This window comes from Centroberyx gerrardi, chromosome 20 (genome assembly GCF_048128805.1).
Source record: "Centroberyx gerrardi isolate f3 chromosome 20, fCenGer3.hap1.cur.20231027, whole genome shotgun sequence".
NCBI classification, from domain to species: Eukaryota; Metazoa; Chordata; class Actinopteri; order Beryciformes; family Berycidae; genus Centroberyx; species Centroberyx gerrardi.
The window spans coordinates 14,097,554-14,119,781 of record NC_136016.1 but is presented as its reverse complement, the minus strand read 5'-3'; the positions used below and the strand labels follow the sequence as shown (position 1 = coordinate 14,119,781).

The 22,228-nt window shown below is 42.1% G+C and overlaps 3 protein-coding genes across 3 annotated transcripts; 1 reads left to right on the top strand and 2 right to left on the bottom strand.

Annotated features, from left to right (window-relative positions):
- The first annotated feature begins 2,002 nt into the window (after positions 1–2,002).
- Positions 2,003–9,706, top strand: fkbp10b (FKBP prolyl isomerase 10b). The gene is made up of 10 exons (XM_071920351.2): positions 2,003–2,358; positions 2,744–2,889; positions 3,825–4,014; positions 4,695–4,840; positions 5,535–5,724; positions 6,340–6,485; positions 6,907–7,096; positions 7,564–7,706; positions 8,198–8,361; positions 9,201–9,706. Exons 1-10 carry the CDS (start codon positions 2,162–2,164, stop codon positions 9,393–9,395), a joined length of 1,707 nt encoding a protein of 568 aa, XP_071776452.1. The 5' UTR covers positions 2,003–2,161; the 3' UTR covers positions 9,396–9,706.
- A 480-nt stretch (positions 9,707–10,186) lies between these two features.
- On the bottom strand, positions 10,187–16,675 carry LOC139928007 (7-methylguanosine phosphate-specific 5'-nucleotidase-like). The gene is made up of 10 exons (XM_071920346.2): positions 16,550–16,675; positions 15,960–16,034; positions 15,002–15,100; positions 14,283–14,352; positions 14,150–14,196; positions 13,705–13,790; positions 13,287–13,376; positions 12,386–12,548; positions 11,687–11,887; positions 10,187–10,911 (listed from the first exon to the last, which is right to left on the bottom strand). Exons 1-10 carry the CDS (start codon positions 16,550–16,552, stop codon positions 10,792–10,794), a joined length of 954 nt encoding a protein of 317 aa, XP_071776447.2. The 5' UTR covers positions 16,553–16,675; the 3' UTR covers positions 10,187–10,791.
- A 1,799-nt stretch (positions 16,676–18,474) lies between these two features.
- Positions 18,475–21,712, bottom strand: klhl11 (kelch-like family member 11). The gene is made up of 2 exons (XM_071920347.2): positions 21,162–21,712; positions 18,475–20,988 (listed from the first exon to the last, which is right to left on the bottom strand). The coding sequence occupies exons 1-2, from the start codon at positions 21,710–21,712 to the stop codon at positions 19,404–19,406; spliced, it is 2,136 nt and encodes a 711-aa protein (XP_071776448.1). The 3' UTR covers positions 18,475–19,403.
- Between the last annotated feature and the right edge of the window lie 516 nt (positions 21,713–22,228).

Below are 22,228 nucleotides of genomic sequence, written 5' to 3'. Positions count from 1 at the left end.
TGGGCCGCACTGATTGTTGATCGATATTTGTGACATTCCTGGGGCAAATTGGGCCACAGTATGAGCAGAGCGCACACAGGCAGCATCGATCCACTACGTGCATTACTTCTTTTTAGTCATGTTTGAAATAAGGTGCTTTTATGTTTTTTTCGTTGGCCTACTGTCGTTACACTGATTGCAGTCACGTGTGTGCCTCTCACAATGGAGACCTCCAGCGGGTCCCCAGAAAAATGTGGAATGGTTAAATTTCACTATTATTTCACTCGCTGGAAGTTGGCGCAAGGAGAGAATGTATAAGGATGACTTTGATTGGGTTATAGGGTACACTCTCCCACTGTTGATATCACCGCACGTGGGCCTTCAATAGGCTACAGACAATTACGCAATTCATATTAGCCTAAATCATAAATAACTAAGCAAGGCTTTTCAGGTAGGGATCTTATCAGGTGGGGTTCAATAGTTTATTTGTGGGATCTTGACATGACAAAGTTTGGAAACCCTTTTTCTGGTTCCTTTATTTTCTGTTCAGGAGTTGTCATGGTGATGTTTGTGGGCCTTGGTATAGTAGCCTAGTTCTGCTCAAAGTAGCCTATATTGGGATTAGGCCTATAACCTGTTTTATCTCCCCTAGTCAGAATCCAGTCTGTGAAATCTGCAAGCAAAATCTTGATTAAAAGAGCTAGTGTTGATCATGTGACCAAATTGTTGGAAATTTGTGACTAAGTTAGCTCAAGTATATGATCGGGCTTTAACGAAAGGTCACAATATTGTACAAATATTCCTATTAGGACGTATAGTGTGGCTGTGGCGTATTGTGTGGCAGTTTATAGTGTCTTCGTCATACTAGGTATTATTATTTTTATATATTTCTATGGTATTAGCCCACAAAAACACTTTCTGTAGTTCTTTCTGTAGACATTGCATCTAATTTGATATTTGAAAGTTTTGTTGTGATATTTGTATAGTAGATAGTTCTAAACTGTAGGCTATCATAGGAATATAAAGACTACTACAGTTCTATAATAAGGGATAAACGCCCCATCCTTAGTTCCCTCCCATGTAATTTGAGATTTCTTGAGGAGGATTTCTTGTGCTGGAGGGGAAGCGAGCGCCAGTCAGAATAGGCTACTTGTGTTCTGGATGCTTTTGTCGCTGCGCGAGAGTTAAACAGCCATAATTAAAGAAAACTTGAAATTGGTGAAACATTTGTCTTGACGGCTGTGGGAAGCGGATCCAGACAGGCGGATCCCTGCGGTCTCTGGACGGCCGGCCCGCAGCTGCAGCCCGGTTCTCATCAGATGCGTCAAGCCGCACTGATAGGCAGAAAAACACCCATTTTGGGGGCGATTGTGCTTTCAAAATAAAAGCTTAATAGCCATTTTTTGGGGGAAAAAAGAAAAGAAAGAATAATCGAGTATTAGGGTGTTCAGAACAACAAAATGTGTATAAAAATGCATTGGAATCATAACTTCAAATATGGAGTGAAACCGTAGCTGCAAAATAAAAAAGATTAGGGTTTACAAAGGCTTAAAAAAATAACAATTGATGACTTAAACGTAAAAACATACCAGATTGTTTACAACAGCGGTCTGCAACCATGTGCCATGGTGAGCCATGTGTTTACCACTCAGCTAGAGGAGGAACTAACGAAATCAGCTGTAGTAGTGTGGTTGACATAAAGCTCTTGAATGCACATGGTTGCAAACCACTGTTTAAACCCATAGCAGAGGAAAAATGCTCATAAAGGCTGTGAAATAGGAGCTACAGCATCATTATGAGTATAGAAATAAAGAAAAATCTATTTTCAATGTATTACCTTGTCATACACCCCTCCCGACCCCCTAAAAAACTGCAACAGATGTTCATCAAGTGCTACTTTTATTGTGATTTTTTTTTTTTTTTTTTTTTTTACCGGAAAAACTATTTTGTGATTGCGGCTGGCTTGACACTGGCACTTCCCAGTCCCAGTCCTTTTTAAGCCGCTTGCAGCAGCCTGGAGACTGTCCACGTTTACAACATTCACCGACACCGCTGCTCCGCTCAGAGACGTGCAGCCTTGGCCTTCTGCAGCAGTAAGTGCGCATACGGGTGTAGGCCTCAAACTTATTTAATTATTCTGCGTTTTGGGTTCCTTTTAGCCGAGTTTCGTAATTCTGTCAAAATGTTTGCGTGCTGTACTATTTTCATTTCCCTGCTCACTACGTGGTCTTCCGTGGAGTGCAATCCAAGTCCTGTAGGAGATGTAGTCGTGGACAGATATTTCATTCCCAAGGACTGTGCCAGAGAAGTGAAAAACGGAGATTATGTCCGCTATCACTATAATGTCACGTTTCTCGACGGAAAAACATTCGACTCCAGGTGGGTTCATGTGCAGTATTTGTTGATTTGCATTGATTTTAATGTATTTTTAGTTTTGTCTTCTTACACTCAAAGAAGAAAATGATGCATAGGCCACTATTAGACCTGTTACTATAAAGCTGGATGCAAAGCACACTTGTGGCAACAATATATTTTACTTATATGATAAAGCTTAGATATATGATTTGGGTTCTGCATGTCAAATTCCTTATGCCATCGGCTATTAAGAATACACGTAGGCATGCCTTGCAGATGTGGAGTAGTCCTATAGTAGCTACTCATCCAGGAGCCTACATCCCCTCTCGATGCCGACACCAGTTACCCAGCTCCATAACTCATGGCATTTCCTCTGCCTTTGTGAATCTTTTGGTTCCCATGTTCCCAGCCATCAGAAAGGAATCCCCAAGGTCGGCCTGATAGGCGAGGGCCGGATCATCGCTGGCGTGGACAAAGGTCTGCAGGGCATGTGTGTCAATGAGCGCAGGACCGTCACCGTCCCCCCACATCTGGCCTATGGAAGCGCCGGTGCAGGTAATTTAACCCCACCAGTCCAAATTCTCCACTGGACCCACCTTGTTATGTCATCTGTCCAGGTGCAGTTTCACTAGTTTCACTGATTTCAAAGACCCATGCATTGCCTGTCTTCAGTCAGTGCAATTGTAGGCTACTACAGGAATTTTCCAGTGTGAGCAGGAGTTGATTTTTCAGTGCCTGTCATTTGGAGTTGACGCTGGGCGATATATCGTATAATATCGGTATTGTGAAATGGGCCTAGATGTCGTCTGGGATTTTGGTTATGGTAATATTGTGAAATAACTTAAATGTTATGTCTTCCTGGTCTTAAAGGCTGTGTTACAGTAAAGTGATACATTTTCTGAACTTATTAGCCTATTCTGGCTGAGTAAAATGAACAATGATTGGCTTTACCTGCTCATCATATCCACATCACTTATTAGTGATTACACATTACTGATTACTAATGATCATTACTAATTTTCAAAATTTTCTTGTGTGTAAACATCTTATGAAAGCATGAATACTCATCCACAAAATATCGTCACATTATCGATATCGAGGTATTCGGTCTAAAATATTGTGATATTTGATTTTGTCAATATCACCCAGCCCTAGTTGACCAGTGTTGATTGTAGTTGTTTGTTCAGTCATAGGACCAGCTGTGTTGTTGTTTTCACCTCTTTTCTAAAGCTTGTTGCCACATTCGGCCGAGTTGTAGCTTTTCCTTTTTTTTTAGTTTTTTTTATTTTATTATTTTATTTTAGCCATTAGCCTTCATGCACGGTTTGTCCTAAGGGGCTTCTGTAGCCCAGCAGGTTTGTTGTGTGTGTTTACAAATGTGTTGCCGTTTCTGTCGCCCTCTAGTGGTCAGAAAAAATCGCTTAGTGTAGCTTTAAATTAAACAGAGTATTTTGCTGTGAGTCCAGCTAACCCCCTCTGTCTCCTGCCAGGTGACATCGTCCCTCCAGACACCACCCTGGTGTTTGACCTCCATCTGCTGGACCTGTGGAACAAGGCCGACCTGGTCGTCACCAAAACCGTCACCACTCCCAAAGACTGCAGACGCTCTGTGATGCGCACCGACTTTGTGCGCTACCATTACAATGGCACCCTCCTGGACGGCAGCACCTTCGACTCCAGGTGAACTCGGAAACCCAGAACTCGGAAAATGGTTGGAGTTTGAAAGAGATTATGCTTTCAAAATGTTTAGACAAAATGATTGCTGGCATTGAATAAAACATTATCATTATGAAAACTACTAAAGTAGCTATAATAAGACATTTGCTTGAGGATGGTATGATATATACTTTTGAAATATTCAACCTCAGGGAATGCATTTTTCTCACAATATACATACAGTATATAACATTTTGGAATGGGTACCAATTTCAGAAGCTTAGAACTACAATTATTAATCAAATTCTAAAATGACTGAAGTCAAAATTAATCATTTTAGTCATGAACCAACCAAGTATTCTATAGCTATTTGAAGTAGATGTTGAGTATTTATTGAGCATATGGTTGGAATAAGTTATCATGCATGTTGTTGCCTTTCTGCCATTTCATATAACCGTAAATGTACTGATAACAAATATGACCATTAGTTGCACATTGAGCTCATCAGAACTAGAACTGTTTGAAGCAGAATAGTTTTGACAATCAGTGAACTGTAGTGCTTGTTTAAAATCTGATTCTTTATTCTTCACCAGTGAAACGACCCCCATCCGAATGACAGCTCTTCTGTCTGTGTGTCTGTCTGTCTGTAGTCTCATCCAGGTTTGTTGTGTGTTTGACTTTGCGCTTATATGAGCCCTACGCAGCTACGTCAGGGAGCAGACCCACGACACTTTAGTGGGTGAGGGCTGGCTGATCAAGGGCATGGATGAGGGCCTGCTGGGCATGTGTGTGGGAGAGATCAGAAATATTGTCGTCCCACCCTTCAAAGGCTATGGAGAAAAAGGACTGGGTAAGTTGAAATGACGGAAGAAGAAAAGGGAAATGGCCGGTTTTAACCAAAAGGAAGTAGAGGTTTTGTGGATTTGGCATTATTGCTTTACAGGAGAACTCTGTTTCTTCAAACTCTGGAAAACAGAGGTCATTGAACAGAATAAAATATCTGGTACAATGACAACATTATCAACAGGGAAATCCTGAATCACACCTAATCAATAAAATGCACTTACACATCACATAACATATTTTTTTTCATTATGTTTGAGGCTCAAATAAACCAGGGATGCCCAGCTGTTTTTGGATGGCAGGCCAAGGCTGAAAAATTAACATAAGAAAAGCAGAAAATAATCCCATTAGACACTTAGAAATGTAGCTAGCAAAAATATAATTGAGATGCCGATGCTTTGAAATGACTCATTTTACTCAAAGTAACATCTGAGATGCTATATAATAAATGCATCAGATACAGAATATTTTGCACTCTTACACCTTGGGTAGCCTTTAAATAATCCAAGTTCTATTGTATTAGCTTGATTACACTGCTATGGTATTACCAGAAATGGCAACCAGAAGTCATTTAAACTATTTTTCACTAACAGAACAATCAAATGAACAAGTAATTGATAGTGTAACATAAATTCGGTCAATTATCACCCTGTCATATGGGTAGATGTGAGGTTTAACAGTCCCCACCTTCCTCCCACCAGGCACAGAGATTCCCTCCCAGGCGACGCTGGTGTTTGACGTCCTGATGGTGGACATTCATAACTCGAAGGACAACATCACGGTTGAGGACCAGGTGGTGCCCGAGTCCTGCACGCGCAAGTCTGTGGTTGGGGACTATATCCGCTACCACTACAACGGCACCTTCCTGAACGGAGTCACCTTTGACACCAGGTCAGCTCTGCTCGCACGTTGACAGCTGAGGTTGACTGTAACCGGGATGTGAAGCCATTATGTTGCTCATATTTGGGTGTTTTGAATAAACAAATCCCTGAATAACTACAAACCAAACATCCTAATTTTAAACCATTCTTTAAGCGCCAGTCCATCACTGCAGTGTGGCGCTCTCTGTTAAAATACTGCCGCCCCACTACCGACTTTATGCTTTGATTTGTTTTCAGTTCATTGAAGACATTTTGTCACTCTGAATTTGACTTAGCTTTTGATACAAAAAATGACAGTATGTGACAGCTAAACATGAGTATTATGTGTATTTTGTGGCTGCAAATTGGTTTGTTTATTTTGGTAATATATGTAAACACTGAATTAACATAGATCTGTATTTTGAGTTACAATAGGTTATGAGCTTATTTCTCACAGTAAAATCACTCTCTTCTATGTGAATATATTTAAAAATTCACTGTCTATGGCCAATAAATTCTTGGTAGCTTTAAAGTCACACATTTTAATGGTACAACTTAAATCCGACAGCGTCTTCCTTTAAGTGTGCTTCTAATGAAACCTCTAAATTCTGACATTAAAGCCTTCCTCGTCTTTTACTGCCACCAGCTACCAGAGGAACAGCACATACAACACCTACATCGGGATGGGTTATGTGATAGCTGGCATGGACCAGGCTCTGCTGGGGGTCTGTGTCGGGGAGAGGAGGAGGGTCATCATCCCTCCACACCTGGCCTATGGAGAGCAAGGAGCAGGCAAGTTTACTCGCACAGTAAAGCCTTTTCCTCTGGGTGGCAGGAGGTAAAAGGTCTAAGGTTTACTGGATTTCATTTGATGTAAACAGACTTCAGTTGATTCAGGCGCCAAATCTGCATTGACTGCCACCCATAGCTAGGTTTCAGTAATATATAAAAACACGAAACAAAAAGGTCATTTTTCAATTCATTGTGACTTTAAATACACACAAATTCTCAAATAATTTCTCATAATGGAGTTTGTGTAACAAGATACACAAACACTGTAGTGCCTGAAGATAAATTAAGTTAAGAGTAGATGGCACTTGGAGCAAATGGAGCTGAATATTAATTGATGTGAATGTCCCAACACTATGAATTACCATAAAGATTCCCCATCGATCTTGAATTGTTCCCTAATCTTGTTCCCTGGCTTTTACAGGTAAAGTTATCCCCGGTTCAGCCGTTCTGGTCTTTGACATCCACGTCATCGACTTCCACAACCCCAACGACGTGGTGGAGATCAAGGTCACCTACAGACCCGAGGTGTGTAATGAAACCACCGCAGTCAACGACCTGATCCACTACCACTACAACTGCTCCCTGCTGGACGGCACCTTGCTCTTCTCCTCGTGAGTCCCCGCCCAGCGCTACACTAACATACATGAACATTATATTACATATAGGGATGGGACGATATGCTTATGTCAAGATACGCTTCGATACATGATATTGGGGTTCACGATTCAATAAAACCACGATACGATGTAATAAATAAAAGTTCAGTGACAACAAAGTATGACTGCAGAATAATGTTTATTTCTGAGCTACAAATCTTTCTAGCAATGGCATTGGCTTGCTAGAATGTAAACAATTTTAAAATGTCATTACAAAGTGAAAATAATGTAATTTGGATGGAGAACTTGAGAAATTGTGAAGGGCAAGCCGTGTCATTTGTGATTACTACAGCAGAATAAAACAGAGCTAATATCGCGATTCATTTTTTTGCCCCACGATACGTATTGTCACACTTTTGTATTGCGATATACTGAATTTCGATATATCGTCCCATCCCTAATTACATTGTCCTTGTCCTCAGAGGCGACTATGAGAACCTTCAGGATGCAGTGCTGGGGGCGGACAAAGTGATCGACGGGCTGGACGAGGGCCTGAGGGGCATGTGTGTGGGAGAGAGGAGGGTGGTCACCGTGCCTCCTCACCTGGGCCACGGAGAGAAAGGAGGTGAGAGACTCCTGCTGAGCCTCATGACACACAAGAACACTGTAGTCCATTATCAGGAGTACGATGGTCTAGCTTCACCTCAAAGATATAGCTCATGTTTTCTCTTTCGGTACATCCGAAACACCAAAGCACCAGGACTTGAATTTTTGATTTAATGCACACAGAAATTAAGAAAAAAAATCAACTGCCAATTCCGGCCGAAAACCTATTCTCTGAGTAATCATATTTCGGTCCCTTTATACAGTAACCTGAGTTATGAAACCAAAAATGGTTTACATTACACTGTATGTGATTTTTTTTTTTTTTCTTTTCTAGCATCTAAATAACCCCCACATTTTTGAGGCTAGTGTTTTTTGTATGGACTAAAACGGCTCAGTTCATGATGAGCCCTGATAGCTTCTTAAAATCCTGAACTACACAGATACTGATAGTAAAACTAAAGGTTTTCTTGCTTAAAGTCTTAAGTGTCTCTCTCTCTTTCTGTCTGTCAGCCACCGGCGTGCCAGGCAGTGCTGTGTTGGTGTTTGAGCTTGAGCTGGTGAGCCATGAGAGGGGAGTGCCGCCTGGCTACCTGTTTGTGTGGCTGGAGGAAAGCCCTGCTGACCTGTTTGAAGCCCTGGACATGAACAAGAACCAAGAGGTGCCCCAGGAGGAGGTAAGTTACTGCTGGCAGTATTACGACTTTCATGATCACTTCAGACGGTAGATGACGGACCCTCGAAGTAATTCTTTTGCAGTAAGTGACAAGCAGACAGGAGTGGGGACTGACTCCTCTGACAGTCGGCTGAGTCTCGTGAAACCTCGACACACACGGTCATTTCATGTCTCTGTGCCCTCCTGCCCACTCAAACAGAATTGCTTCACTTTTGTGTTCTTGCTGGCACAGAGTTGACTAGTTATTAAATATTTTATGGTGCTGCTGCCACTGCCACAATTGTGCCAATTACCTGTTGAGCTTTGCCAAGTCATTTTATTGTCTGTCTGGAAACTGTATATCCATTCCCATGGATGGTTGGGTTACTCAGGGGGGCTTTATTTTAAAATGATAATAAAAGTACAACTTAAATTGGTGAATAAATGTCAGTTGGCCTATGTATTAGATTCAGACTTTCAATAAAGTGCCAGAAACCCCAAATGGAAGATCTGAAGTCAGACTGCTGGCATTGGGAGTGGTGCAGTCTGTCAGTTAATCATGAATTATTAACTTACTTCATACATCTGGGCCTATGGGTCAACCATGAGGGAAAATTAATGAATTTATAAATAAGTAATATTTTTCTGAAGACATATCTTGAGAGTGTGTGCCAGACGTTGACACCTGAAGTTCTATTGTTACTTTTTACAGCAGACAAATGTTGGAACTTGTCCTTCATGGCCACACATGGGAAACATGTGGTTGGGTAGTGCTCAAACCCATCTGATAATGGAATGTACTGGATTTGAATGTTTTCATTTCATTTGTATGGCCTTCCTTTGTTTCTTGACCCTTTTTAGTTTGGCGACTTCATCAAGCTGCAGGTGTCAGAGGGCAAAGGTCGCATGAAGCCTGGGATGGCACCCGAGGACGTTATTTCCGACATGTTCAGGAACCAGGACCGAAATAAAGACGGACTCATCACAGCCGACGAACTCAAACTGAAGGTAGATGAGGACAAGGAAAGGGAAGCGGCAAAGCACGAGGAGTTGTGATCAGAAGAACAAACAAACATCCACATTCTCTCTCAGGGAAAAACCCAAACGCCTTAAAATATTTAGAGAGACTTTTCCCACACAGTATCATGTTTTAATATTTTCCATATTACATTTGATAGGCTTTTCAAATGACAAGAAAATAGTGCAAATGATCTTTTTATATACCGTAGTTGTGTGTTGTGTGACTGGTTGTGTTTGATATAGTGGTGTTTCAATGTGAATGCATTTGCTAAAATTGACCTACCAAACGAGCACCTTCATGTGTCCCTGATGTTCACACTGATTAAAATGTTTTTAAGAAAAACTTTTATTGTTTCAGTTTTTCTAGTATTTGTGATCTCAAGTCAAGGTATTTTGTGACAACTGGAAAAAAACTCTTTAACTGTAGTAGCTTATGTGAACTGGGATTCCCTCACTGTCCATCCAAAAAGCACCGCTGTTATTGTTTTTCAGATATTGGAGTAGAAGTTTTCAAAATCATATTTAACTCCTATTTAACTATGTTATGAAACAGAGATGTTATTTTTTTTTTTTCAGTCATGGTGATTTTTGGATGGACCGGAAAAGGAGTATAGGAGTTTTAAAAATGTGAACTATACCTTTGACTTAAGAGAGAACATATACAAATTAGTTTAATATTTGTCTTAAGTAAACTGATGAGCCAAGTATATTCATTCTCAATATAAAGCAGAAGACATGGCAGATGTAAAGAGACATTAAAAATGTGTTTTATGCCTTATAATATCATATATATAAACTGTATATATAATATATTTTATATCTTTCTTACAACCAGCCCATCCTTATCTTGTACAACAACTGAACAGATTAAAAACAAGAAAGGTCTCTGTGCATAATAATGAAATGTTTAAAAATTGGAAGTAGACTACATAACTGTACTTAGTGAGCACTTCATGTACTTCACGCCCTGCAGTGCAGGGCAGCACCATAGGGAGGAAAACAGAAAGAGACAGAGAATATAAATGCTTCCTTGACTCAATAAAGTTAAAATGGAACCCTAATGTTTTGGGTGCCATTTTCTATCCAGCTGTTTTGGGGATTCCCTCAAACAAAAGGGAACATAAGGAAGAAAGTGTTCATATTAGAACCCAGCCCTCTTCCATTTGTGAGGTTGTAAAGGTATAAAATAGACTTCAGAGTTTTGAGTGAGTGTGATTTGCACCAATAGCCACTCCTGTGAAGAGAGTGGTGTAAAAATCCAGTCCCTTGGTCTGGTTTGAGGTAAGATGGTTGCCATGGTGATTGTGCTCCAGCATGCAACACGGTGAATGGAGTGAAAAAAGTCAGTCTGTGTGTGACATCAAATTGGCAAGCGTTTCCTTATACTATGCGGCTTCGTACCAGTGCCCCGTCCCGTCCCGTCCTGTGCGTCTTACTTGGCGTGTCTTGATGAGGTAATGTAGCTGAGGACGCCGTTGGGAACGTCCATTGTCTCGTCCTTCACCAGCACGATGTCAAAGGAGTTGACGTACGACTCTTTCCTCTCCTCCACCTGAGAAACACAGTCAATGCGCATCATCTGAGTGTGCTAGTTGAACACTTGTTATATGTGAGTGAGTATGACAGACAGAGCACTATATAAAAGGGGAATATTTTGACAAATGTAATATTATTCATAAGGATGTACGACATGCAGCCTGCTCATGCTTGCGTATACATAGAGAACTCGCAACAAAACCACTAGAGGGCCACGTCATCACGGTATAAAGCAATCTCCTTCCAATGGGAGAATGAACTGAGTATAGAATTGCAACAAAATCTGCAATGTAAATAAACGTGTCACAATCTGAATCTCTTATGTGAAAAACACCAAAAATCAATGCCTTAGTTTGGAGTTACTTAGTTTTCCAGTATTCAGCGCAAGCATGAGCAGGCTGCAGTGTCTCATCAGTCATGTACTGAATAATGTTAGGTTTGTTAAAATAGCAGGTGTTCCCCTTTAAGGCCAGTAAAGCCATTGTTTCCCCTATTTTCAGTCAACAAGAGTGCCCCCCTAATGCTGGAAATAAGCCCCTCTACTGGAAAAAATGATAATAACAAAAAGGATTCATCTTGTCTTATTCATTCCCAATAAACAAATCATTTTAGGGCCATGGAATTAACATTAGATATCATAATAAGCATTTAAATAAGAGTCATGGTGGAGTTTCGACTGGCTTTGGAAAGGGAACTGAGCCCAAACCTGAGACCGGACCACCAACCAAATTTCTGACACAAGAAATCCTCAGGGAAACACTACACATCTATCCCATTCCCTGTGGTCTGACCTGGTCGTTGAGAAAGCCGATGGTCAGGACGTTCTGGGGCTGGGACACCCCATCAGCCATGGTCAGGTCTCCCAGAGAGTCCCCCAGCAGCAGCACGTTGGGCCGGTCCTGCAGCTCCCTGAGGTGGGCTGCGTGCTGCAGAGCACCCTCCCGCTTGTTGAAGGTGTGGATCAGCTGGCCTTTGAAGGCTCGCAGTATCCCCTTAACAACAAGACAACTTTCAGTTAGGGTTGGTGTATTCTCTCGTACAGAGACTGGGGTTGGTGGATTAAGATCAGGTCGATACTTCTCATAACATTTATAAAAATCTACAGCAATATTATATTAAAGGTGTATTAAGTAGTTTATAACCTTTATTGATCTCTATTGGTGACCACTAGGAATTACAACAAGATCAGGAGAACAATATGTTCTCCTATACAAGTCTATGGTACAGACAAAATACTGCAAAATACTACAATAATAATACTGGTTATACTGGTTAAACACAAAGTACGGCCTGGAAAGTGAGTTTTGAAAGCCTCAGATATTGATCAACAATCCGATTAACCCCCGCAGATATATTATGGTCATTTTGCGGGCTCAGGCTCAGTCACTGGTCTATGTTTATTTATAAGGGCATACCGGAAGACCTTCTCTAGTATTTATGTATTTATATTACACAAAACATTTCATATCATGAAGTGCACAAACACTCACGCTGTGGTCAAAGTCCATGTAGTTGGAGATGATGCGGACGTTGGGGTGGAAGACGTGGTTCTGGCGGATCACCTCCTCCAGGATGTCGCCTACGCCGGCCGAGAAGATCAGCAGAGGAACCTGGTGCTCGGCCAGACAGTCAAAGAACACCTTGTGGCCTTCCCTGAAGACACACACACACACACCACTCATTAGACACCTGAACCAATGACTGAATTTTGAAATTTGCAGGTATAAAAACAACATTCTTTTCAACTAGTTCACACTTTCAAATATATTTGATATGTTTTTTTTAAGTAAAGGGCAGTGAAAGAACCATCTGATACATGAGACCAAATCTCCACAAAACCATTGGTTAAAATACCTGCAGATCTTTGCCAGGAATTTAGAGCAGTTAGATTCTTCCTAAGATGTGTTGTCAAATAGTTAAAAATTTGTTAGGTTTGTGTAATCTGAATTCAACATTAGATATCATATCCGAAGCAACAACATTTTTCTGTAGTCTGAAAATATGCCGTCTGTTTTACTGAAGTGCAGCTCTAACTTTATCCACCGCAGGTGATTAGAAAGTGTCTTGCAACCAGTCACAGCCCTGACAAAGGCTCCATTGAGCTGTGTTTTAATATCTTGCCAATAAAGGTATTTTAATGTTTTCATCACAGCCTCAGATTTTCTGGAGTTTGCTTTGTGCAGAGTACTACAGCATTGGCAACAATGGGCAAACAAACGTCCTATTGTTTTAATGTAGCTTTTGTGTCTGGAGACAATCACGTGGCTTGAGGAAAATGTCAAATGACCAAAACTCTACTCTGGACTATTACATTTGTAGGCCTTTTTGCCAAGCTCATATTTCTCTCTGGGACGAGGGTCTTTGTTAATGTGGCACATGAGCTGTGTGGACCTGAGCATAGCGCTGGACTCCTTGACGGCCTGGGCTAGCATGTCCTTCCTGATCTTCTGCTGGATCAACAGCTCATGCACTTTAGTCCACCTGTAGAGAGCAGTACAAGACCAGGCTTGGCTTTAATTCCCTTTCAGTTCAGTCCCCTCAGGAAGTGGGAGTTTCTCCAAAATTCAAATACTGAAAAAAGACTTTTGGCATGAGAATGTTATCACATCTGACTAATTACAGCAATTGAGAATGCATGCTCTATCATTAGCAAATTAATTACAGTTTCTATTAATGTTTCTAATTATGTTTTTCATGGGTTAAATTGAAAGTGAATGGGCCCCAACCCTGAAATCAACTAATTTCCTGAGACAGACAACCTAAAAAGAGAGAGGGGATTATTATTTCTATTGGTCTGTCTCTTCCTTACCATTCCACCATGAGTGGCAGCTTCTCCTCGGCAGTCCGGCTAGCATCAATCTCTATAGGATAGTAGGTGTTCAGCAGCTGCCTCATCTACAACCCAGAAGGAGCAGCACAAATACTAAACAGCCATGCATGTTATTAAATAGCCTGCTCCTATTATAGGTGTTGGACCAATAGCTACAGAAAGAACTAACACATGTTTAAGATCAGTGCTAACTCCTTTTACAGAGTAGCTGCAAGTGATGCATCAGTGTATACTTGTTGGTATAGTACAGAAAAGTACACAAAAACACATATTAGAAATAATGAGGTGTAGGATGAGAGTCAAACACAGGGCATCTAGCACAATGACCAATCAAACAACCAGAGGTACTACAGAGGGAACAACTCAACAAGTGTAAGATAGACCCATTATTGTACTAACTGTATACTAATTAATGCTTCCTTACCTTTCTAGTGCAGTCTTCATTAATCAACAACCGGTTATCCAGGATGTCTGGAGAAATACAAGGAAACAGGTTTGGAGCAGTTTGGCCAAGATGCTCCTGATGACAATCAGCAATCTGCGGCCTGTGTGCTTACTGTGGGTGGTGGGCACTCTCTTCCCATTGTGGGCAAATCTGGTGAGGGTCATGTCGAAGTCAGAGATTACCTGAGGAAACAGGACTATTTACAACAGAATAGTCCTACTGTACTCCACCACTCAGCACACACACACCATAGTGGAAAAGTTAACTTTTTGCATTTTTGTATTGGTTTGTTTAGGTTCACACCGCCCAATTACAAGCAAACCAGGGCTTGTAAACAAAAGTCATATGGAGTCACAAGTAGCTTGTTTATTAAACAGAGTTTTGGTAACCTGTCATCCTGCAGGTTAGAGATTTTGGCGGCAGGGAGAGACAAAACAAATCCGATTCCAGTCCCTGTAACTTTAGCTAAGCATGATGGACTTGTCTGCACTTGTCTGCTTTGCTGTAATTGGCCTTCTCTGGTGTTCATATCAGTTCCGAATACATGAACAAAAAGCTGAATATGAGTGTCAGTCCAGACTATGGATGGCCCTCAGTTCACTTTGTTATACTAGGCTTTCCAGGCATGAGTAACTGTTAGCCATCAGCTGTCAACGCCTAACGAACCACACGGCAGATCAGTTCAGGTCAGGAGTTTGATGGCATCTTCTCACCTGCCCAAACAAACTGACACTGAGTAAACAAACTGAGTAAACTCTCCAGAGTAGGAACAGACAGCTCTGCCCTGAGGACAGTTTCTTTCCTCTCAGCACACACAGTCCACTCAGTCACCTGCAGGCTCCCTGCACCGGCTCGCTGCATGGCCTGGATCGTCTCCTCCACTCTGCTGCGCTCCCTCATCAGCACTGAGCACTTGGCCAACTCTGGGACCTGCAGAGGGAAGAGTTCAGTCTTACAACACTAGGCATCCTGCACTGCCAGACACAGCCCCGTAGTGAGGAAGAGAGCACAGGCTAGTAGTAGAGGATGAGGGAAGAGGAAGAGAGGGATAGTGGGCAAAAGGAGGCTCCAAGGAGGCTAGGTTATGTGCATATCACATATTACTTCTATTCTATTACTATTACAGTCTGTGAAGTAGACCAAAATAATGTGTGTTTCAGACATGTGGACAACACATTATAGGCTCTGTTCAGACATCATCTTTCTTTCACCACCACACTTACACCTCTGTTTACAGTAGGCAAAGAAAACATTGTAGGTTTACTTATTGAAATGACTTACTGAACATGCTTAATGACATGAACTGTTTCCCCCAGAACATTGATACACACAAAATAAACAAAACATTACTGGATGATTCATTTTCCAAAATGAGGCCACTGGATGAAAACCTGGCCTATGGCTTATTAACAGATTAAATAAGACTAGTAGCCTATGTGTTTCTACTGTATAAATCACCATCCACCAATCACCACCTCCCTCAGGAGGCCCACTTGTTTTAATACTAAGTGCATTTACAATCAACACCAATATTCAATAAACTCAAGTATTCCATTTTTGAATAGTTCTGTGCAAATGCCATATTCTGTTTAAAATAACCCTGATAAATTCTCCTAATTAAGAGAGACCAGGTTAAGATACATCATGGGATGCAACAACGTAGACTGGGATACTGAGGCAACATCTGTAATGATGTTTTTGTTATGTGTGATATTTTTTATGTAGAGAGACACTGGTGTTAAAAACAGGAGGAGAGCAGGAGTGGAGACAGCAGAGAAAACTTTCTGACCTCAGTCTTGGTCAGCTGGTGCCAGACTGCCAGGACAGTCCGCACCGGTATATAGATCCAGGGAATATGGTATATCTGGGTATAAAACCGAGGAGACAAATACATTTGTAAGCACAATGCATTTAAAATGCTTCCCCATATTTCCCATACTGTAGACCTGCGAGGCGTATTTAGCTGAAAACAAAATAGTGGTTATTATTACTAACTATTAACTAGTTAGCTAACATTACAGCCAATGATCCAACAGCACAGTAGTGTGGGTTCAGTGAGACTTGACAACACCTTTGATTCCTTATTCAAACGTACATGTGATATGAAAACACATTATACCTAGGGTTAGTTAATATTACGGCAGAAAACAAATGAGTGCTGGCTAACGTTAAATAACGTTACATCCAGACAAACAAACCTAACGGTCTAATTCGTTAATGCCTTAACTCTAGTCCGCTAATATAGGCGTTAATAGAAAAATGTCCTACTGTTTAAAGTAACGCAACTATTTGAACTACAAACAAAATAATTCACGCGACAGGGATTTTCGTAGACAAAATTTGAGTGTCACTGCAATGATTAGCGTTATACAAACTTACCATTTTCAAACGGAGAAAATGTACTTGCCAGCGAGGAATACGGCTATTTGGTAAAGTAACGTTAAACGAAAGTTACATTCAATGATAAGCTGCAGAGGTATATTTATTTGAAGAGGTATAATTGTGAAATGAATAGTTTAAAACCAATGAGCAGCAGATTTGAATGATTGTGTGATGGTACAATGATGATTTGTTTACATCCTCTGTTGTTACACCTGCAGCATTCCCCCACTTAGATGAACCAAACAGAATTGGTTCCGGGGTGTTTTTGTTCCCACTTCATTTAGGGCATTTTTTTGCAGCCTTCTAAAGTAAAAATATTTATGTAAATGAGACTCACAACATCTGAGAAGACCACAAAATGTGTAGTCACAGAAAAGATCTGCAAATATGCGTTTTAAATTTCAGAATGCACTAGGAGGGTGGGTGGGTGGGTGGGTGGAGGGACTTGCTATTAGTTTTCTTTACACAATAGAACAGATCGACAGATAGATAGATAGATAGATAGATAGATAGATAGATAGATAGATAGAGTAGAAGAATGCTTGATAATGTCATGGAAATCAGTGTTGATTTGGTGCATGAGACTGCTGTGAAAACATGAAAGCTGATGTGTTACCATGGCAACGGCTTCAATTGGATGAACATTCCAGTGGCAGTTGTGATGAACATTTCTCATGTCTCATTCATTCAGTCTTCACAGATGACAATAAACTGATTCCAATGAAATATTTGTTTTAATGCAAATGATTGTATACTTACTTACAGCTATTGCACATATAAGTGCAACCACACCATGTTCTTTACAAGTACACATAGCTGCATGAAATCAGAATATGGAGCTGGGAAATAATACCATATCAGACAGCAACTCCCCACTGATATCAAACTGGGCTTGTTTCAGTTCTAAAACAAATAATAAAATCAGTCAATTTGAAACCCAACCTAAAAGGCTTCTGAGTAGACTGTGCCTGTGTCTGTTCTCTTACATTATAACCCTCCTATTGTGTGCACACTTCACTTTCCAGTAGGGAATTTGCTTAGAATTAATGAAATCAAAACCTCCACTGAGAACTGATCAAATTATTTTCACTCATCCATTGATATTGTTCACATTGAGTGTGCTGATGGAGAAAAGTTAAGCTCACAACACCAGAAGCCTAACACAACAATATTTATACAGAGTTTGGCTGGAGATATCACAGGCACTGGCAATTTCAACAAGAAACCCTATAACCGTACAGAGAAATACACTGAACTTAGCAACTGGTCCCAATAGAACAACACTGTATTGTGAGTAGGAAGATAAAAGTCAAAGAGCAAACAGTGCACAACATCAAAGTTAACATATATATATATTTCAGGTCCTTCTGTGTGGGAAATCCAATCAAATCAATTGTGTGGAGTGGGTATGTTCACTGAACTATGTGCATAAACATGTCTGCTTCCTGGTTTAATATGTTTTACACATTTCAGAGCCTTTCATACGTCCATAAGTCAACATATGCTCTTGCTAGTTCAGACATATAAACTGTGGGGAAAACCATATAAAATGTCAGTCCGGGACGCCACCATCTTTATGCACTTGATCCATCAGTCAAAATATTCTAGCAGCATGAAATAGGATAATAACAGAGATTGTGGTGGAGCTTCTTTTACCAAGACAATAGAAAACATGTCTTTGTTCACTACTCACCATTCTGAAAAATAAAATCCTAATTTTAGCAATGTTTCAAATATCTGTCAAAGAAAACAACAAGGGCTGCTTGGTCTATCTTACTTTGCTTCCACCTTTCAAGTTATTCATCATACTACAGATGAAAAATAGCCTCTTGGCTAACTCTGGCGCATTTACAGCAATGTTTATTAATGTGCACTGTCCAAAATTCAGCAGCCTAGGAAATTAAAGAATGCAATTCAGCTGAAGTATTTAAAAGAAATAAAATCATGCATATTTACAACATAGATTTGAATGGAAAAAAATAGTACTGTACAAACTGTAAAAAATGTCAAAACAGCTGCATGTATTTTAGTGCAACAATGTATTAAGCAGGTTTATGTCATAAGGAAGGAAAAAAATGATTGTCTGGTCCCCAAAATAAGTGCTTTCCTCTTCACTTCTCTACAGTGCAGATTTAGACAACAACAACAAATTAGGATTGATGGTTGTCCCTTTCAGCATACGCATGCTACATAAGATCAACATTAAGAGATTTAAATCCCTTGTGCAAAAAGGAAAACCCAGATAGGAAAATGGAGGTAGAAGAGAAATGTGTTGAGAATAGGGAGAGCAGTAAAAAAATTAAAGCTTAAAGTTTTTCTTATCTCTGTTTGGTTGTGTTTCATTAATACCCCGACAGGGATTATTAAAGTTTCATTTTATCCTAACCTGCCCCACAATAAATGTAGACATACATCATTTACCCTGCTAAGTTTTTATCACAGAAGTCAAATGGAAAGCTAAGCCGCTCAGTGATGAAATCAAACAGAACCGATCTTTCCAGATAATATAACAAGAGGTAATTATAGCATTTACTGACAGAGAATAAAGGTAAGGCATGAGCTAATTATGTAAGGCAAAGATGATTAAGGTAAGACTGAATATAATCTAGCCCACTGTCTTGCCAATCCTTAATCTGTTCTATAGAAACTTTTCAAACGTTGTAATCTTTGCCAACTCTCTTTCTGCAAACCTGTTCCAGTTCAACCCACAAACACATTTCATTCAAAAAAATAAGACAAAGTGTTGGAATAGCAGCAAGCCGCCCATCAGTGGATGAAGTGCTAACTGGACAGAGGAGAGAAACTGAGCGATGTGCAAGCTGCTTTTCCCCCCCAAGAAGTGGAAAAGACCTCAGCATTCAATCTGAGACTGCAGCTGTCTGCGCAGAGTGAGGGTGCGCCGGTGGAGCTGCTGCATCTGCTGCATGCGGTCCCGCTGGCGGGCCAGGTTCTGGGGCATGGGGTAGCGCTGGCAGCCGTAAAGAAAGTGGTACGGGATGCGGACGTGGCAGGCGGTGGCTCGGCAGCGCGGCTGGGGCATGGGCGGCAGCAGCATCCAGCGCTTCCTTTCGGCGCAGTAGCGGTAGGCCTCCTTGCGGTACTGCTTGTCCACGTCGTCGCTGTTCTTCCACCCGCCGATGATGAAGACGTCTTCGCCCAGGTAGCAAATGGCAGCGCCTTCGATGCTGGTGACCTCCGGGGGCAGGCTCTCGAGGATGTCGTCGGAGATGCGGCTGCTTATTTTCTGCTGAGCCGTCTCGTCTGTTACCTTGTAGCTCTTGGGGCAGCAGGAAGCCGTGTGGTAGAAGTTGGTGGACGCCACAGCCATCTGAAAGATACAGTAGTTATCGATCAGCGGTAAGGAGTCCACCTCCTGCCACTGGCGGCTCTCTGTGTCATAGCGCGTGGTCACGGTCTTCAGCCCGTCCTCGTTGTCCGTGTCCACCGGTGTCCGGGCCATCACGTACACGTAGCGGTCATCCACGCTCACCGTTTTCACATCTCGTAAGATCTTCGGCGCCGACTCCAGGTTGTGCCATTTGTCCTGCTCAGGCTCGTAGACGCTGACGTCCTTGAAGCCTGGACTGAAGTTGCCGTGGCCGCCGATGCTGTAGAGAATGTTCTTCACGCAAGTGAGGCCGAAGGAGTGCTTGCGGGTGGTCAGGTTGCTGACCTGCTCCCAGGTGTTGTGGTTGGGGTTGTAGCGCTCCACAGTCTTAGCAAAGCCCGGTTCCATGGACCCCGCCACATACGCATGGGTGTCGGTGACCGCGATGGCATGTCCGTCTAAGTGGTTGTGAATGTGCGGCAGGTTGACCCAGCGGTCCTCGTAAACAAAGTAGCCCACGCACTCACTCAAATAGTCGCCACCTTCTGACACACCGCCCACCACCATGATAACGTCCATGTTCTGGCCAAAGCGCGGCTGGAACGTCGCCATGTAGGAGGCGCAGAGCTCTACGTCGGCTGACTTGAGGCTCTCACAGCGAATAGCGTGGCCCTCGAGGGCATCGCACACCAGCTGCCGGCAAGCTGCGCTGTCGGCCACCAAGGGCTCCTTTTTCACCACCCGCGTCAGGTAGGTAGGCCTGATCTGGGGCAGCCGTAAAAGCCGGAACAGCTCCTCAAAGTGCTTCTCTCGCTCCTCTGCGCTTCGCTGCACCCACTTCACGATGGTATCGAACAGCACCTCCTCGGAGTCCACAGTGATCTCGGTGTCAGACAGCCAGTCCCGCACCAGGTGGAAGGGCAGCGTGAAGAATTCGTCGTCCTGGATGACTTTGTGGAAGTTGCGTCGAATCATCTCGGCGGCTCGCAGGGCCAGCTGGTCCAGGGTGTACATGTGGGCCAGGCTGTGCACCGCCACACAGTTGGTCAGGCTCAGCTTCTTCTTCAGGAACTCTCCGCAGAAGTTCTTCAGCTGCACCAACAGGAACCTGACAGTGTGCACATGAATTATCAGACCACTTCAATGTTAAGGGCTGAGCATATAGGACTAGCATCTAGTGGCTCTGTTTCATAGGCTAAATACTATTGTGTGTATGAGCAAATGACAGGGAAATCTATTTTTCTTATTCTGATTCACATTAAATACATGGTAATACATTACCTGTCAGCAAGTTCCAACACTAAGTGCACATTGGCAGTGGTTACCCTCATTTCCCCTGTGTACATGAACTGTATGACGCTTTCCACCGTTTCTGGGTCGGGTCCCGTTTCTGAGCTCCATTCTCTGATCTCCACTCGCCCCGACAGTGATTCGGAAAACTGCCCGCCAAACAGCGGGGTGAAGTAGTCCGTGGCCGCGGATAAAACTGACCGGTGGGCGGATAACTCAAAGGTTTGGGCCCTTTCACTGGACGGCCCGCCTGTGATGAAGGCCAGCGTCACGTCGCAAAACAGCCCATTCTTCCTCTGCTCGTTCTGCCGACGAGACAGCTCCGAGCAGTGGGTCGAGCAGGAATACTCCTCGGCCTCCTCCGGTTCTCCGTCACCTGTTAGCGCCCCGGACCGGCTGGAGTCCTCCGGGGTGGGTGCTGCGGCTGCCGCTGCCATGTCGACAGGTACCGGTCTCAACTGCAAAGGGAGGCTTTGCGCTATCTTCGGGAACAAGTCATAGGTACATACAACGCAAGTAAATAAACATTCAAATACTGACATGCGTAACGCTCAATTGACAGAATACGGAAGCAGCTACAGGTCGTGACGTCGCACTGAGCCTGCGCAGATGGCTATGGTGTCACTATACTTATCTAATAGTTATATAGTGATTTATAGTGCGTCTGTGGTATTTAAGAGTCTATTGATCTTAGCATACTTTATAGTGGGTTTTTTTTATATATCCTATGACATCACGATAATATTCTAATAATATAAGACTTATTTGGACTAGTTTTGCTGTGTGCTGAAATATCATACTAATGTATAATTCCATTGAGAATGAATTTGAAATGACAGGAAAGATACTTGATATTTAATTAATTTCATGAGCCCAAAATGGGATGACTCTTTTTGAAGCAGCCATACTGTTTTAAATTAAAAAATGTACATCTGCTGTACAAGAGGAGCAACTGTTACTATTACTATAAAATAAAAGTGGGGGAAAATTTGATATGGGTGAAAAACTTCAAACATGCAGTAAGCCTGCTTCATTGTCACTGAGGAGCAGCTCGGGAC

Bases quoted from the DNA above. Each gene is read 5' to 3' on its own strand.
- fkbp10b (XM_071920351.2), top strand. From the start codon at position 2,162: ATGTTTGCGTGCTGTACTATTTTCATTTCCCTGCTCACTACGTGGTCT. The intron at 4,015-4,694 runs GTGAACTCGGAA...AGCCCTACGCAG, and splicing joins GGCAGCACCTTCGACTCCAG to CTACGTCAGGGAGCAGACCC. The intron at 8,362-9,200 runs GTAAGTTACTGC...GACCCTTTTTAG, and splicing joins AAGAGGTGCCCCAGGAGGAG to TTTGGCGACTTCATCAAGCT.
- LOC139928007 (XM_071920346.2), bottom strand. The intron at 15,101-15,959 runs GTCAGAAAGTTT...TTCCCTCTGCAG, and splicing joins ACCAGCTGACCAAGACTGAG to GTCCCAGAGTTGGCCAAGTG. The intron at 13,791-14,149 runs GTAAGGAAGCAT...TCTGGGTTGTAG, and splicing joins ATGAAGACTGCACTAGAAAG to ATGAGGCAGCTGCTGAACAC.
- klhl11 (XM_071920347.2), bottom strand. From the start codon at position 21,712: ATGTCAGTATTTGAATGTTTATTTACTTGCGTTGTATGTACCTATGAC. The intron at 20,989-21,161 runs GTAATGTATTAC...GCACACTGTCAG, and splicing joins GTGTTGGAACTTGCTGACAG to GTTCCTGTTGGTGCAGCTGA.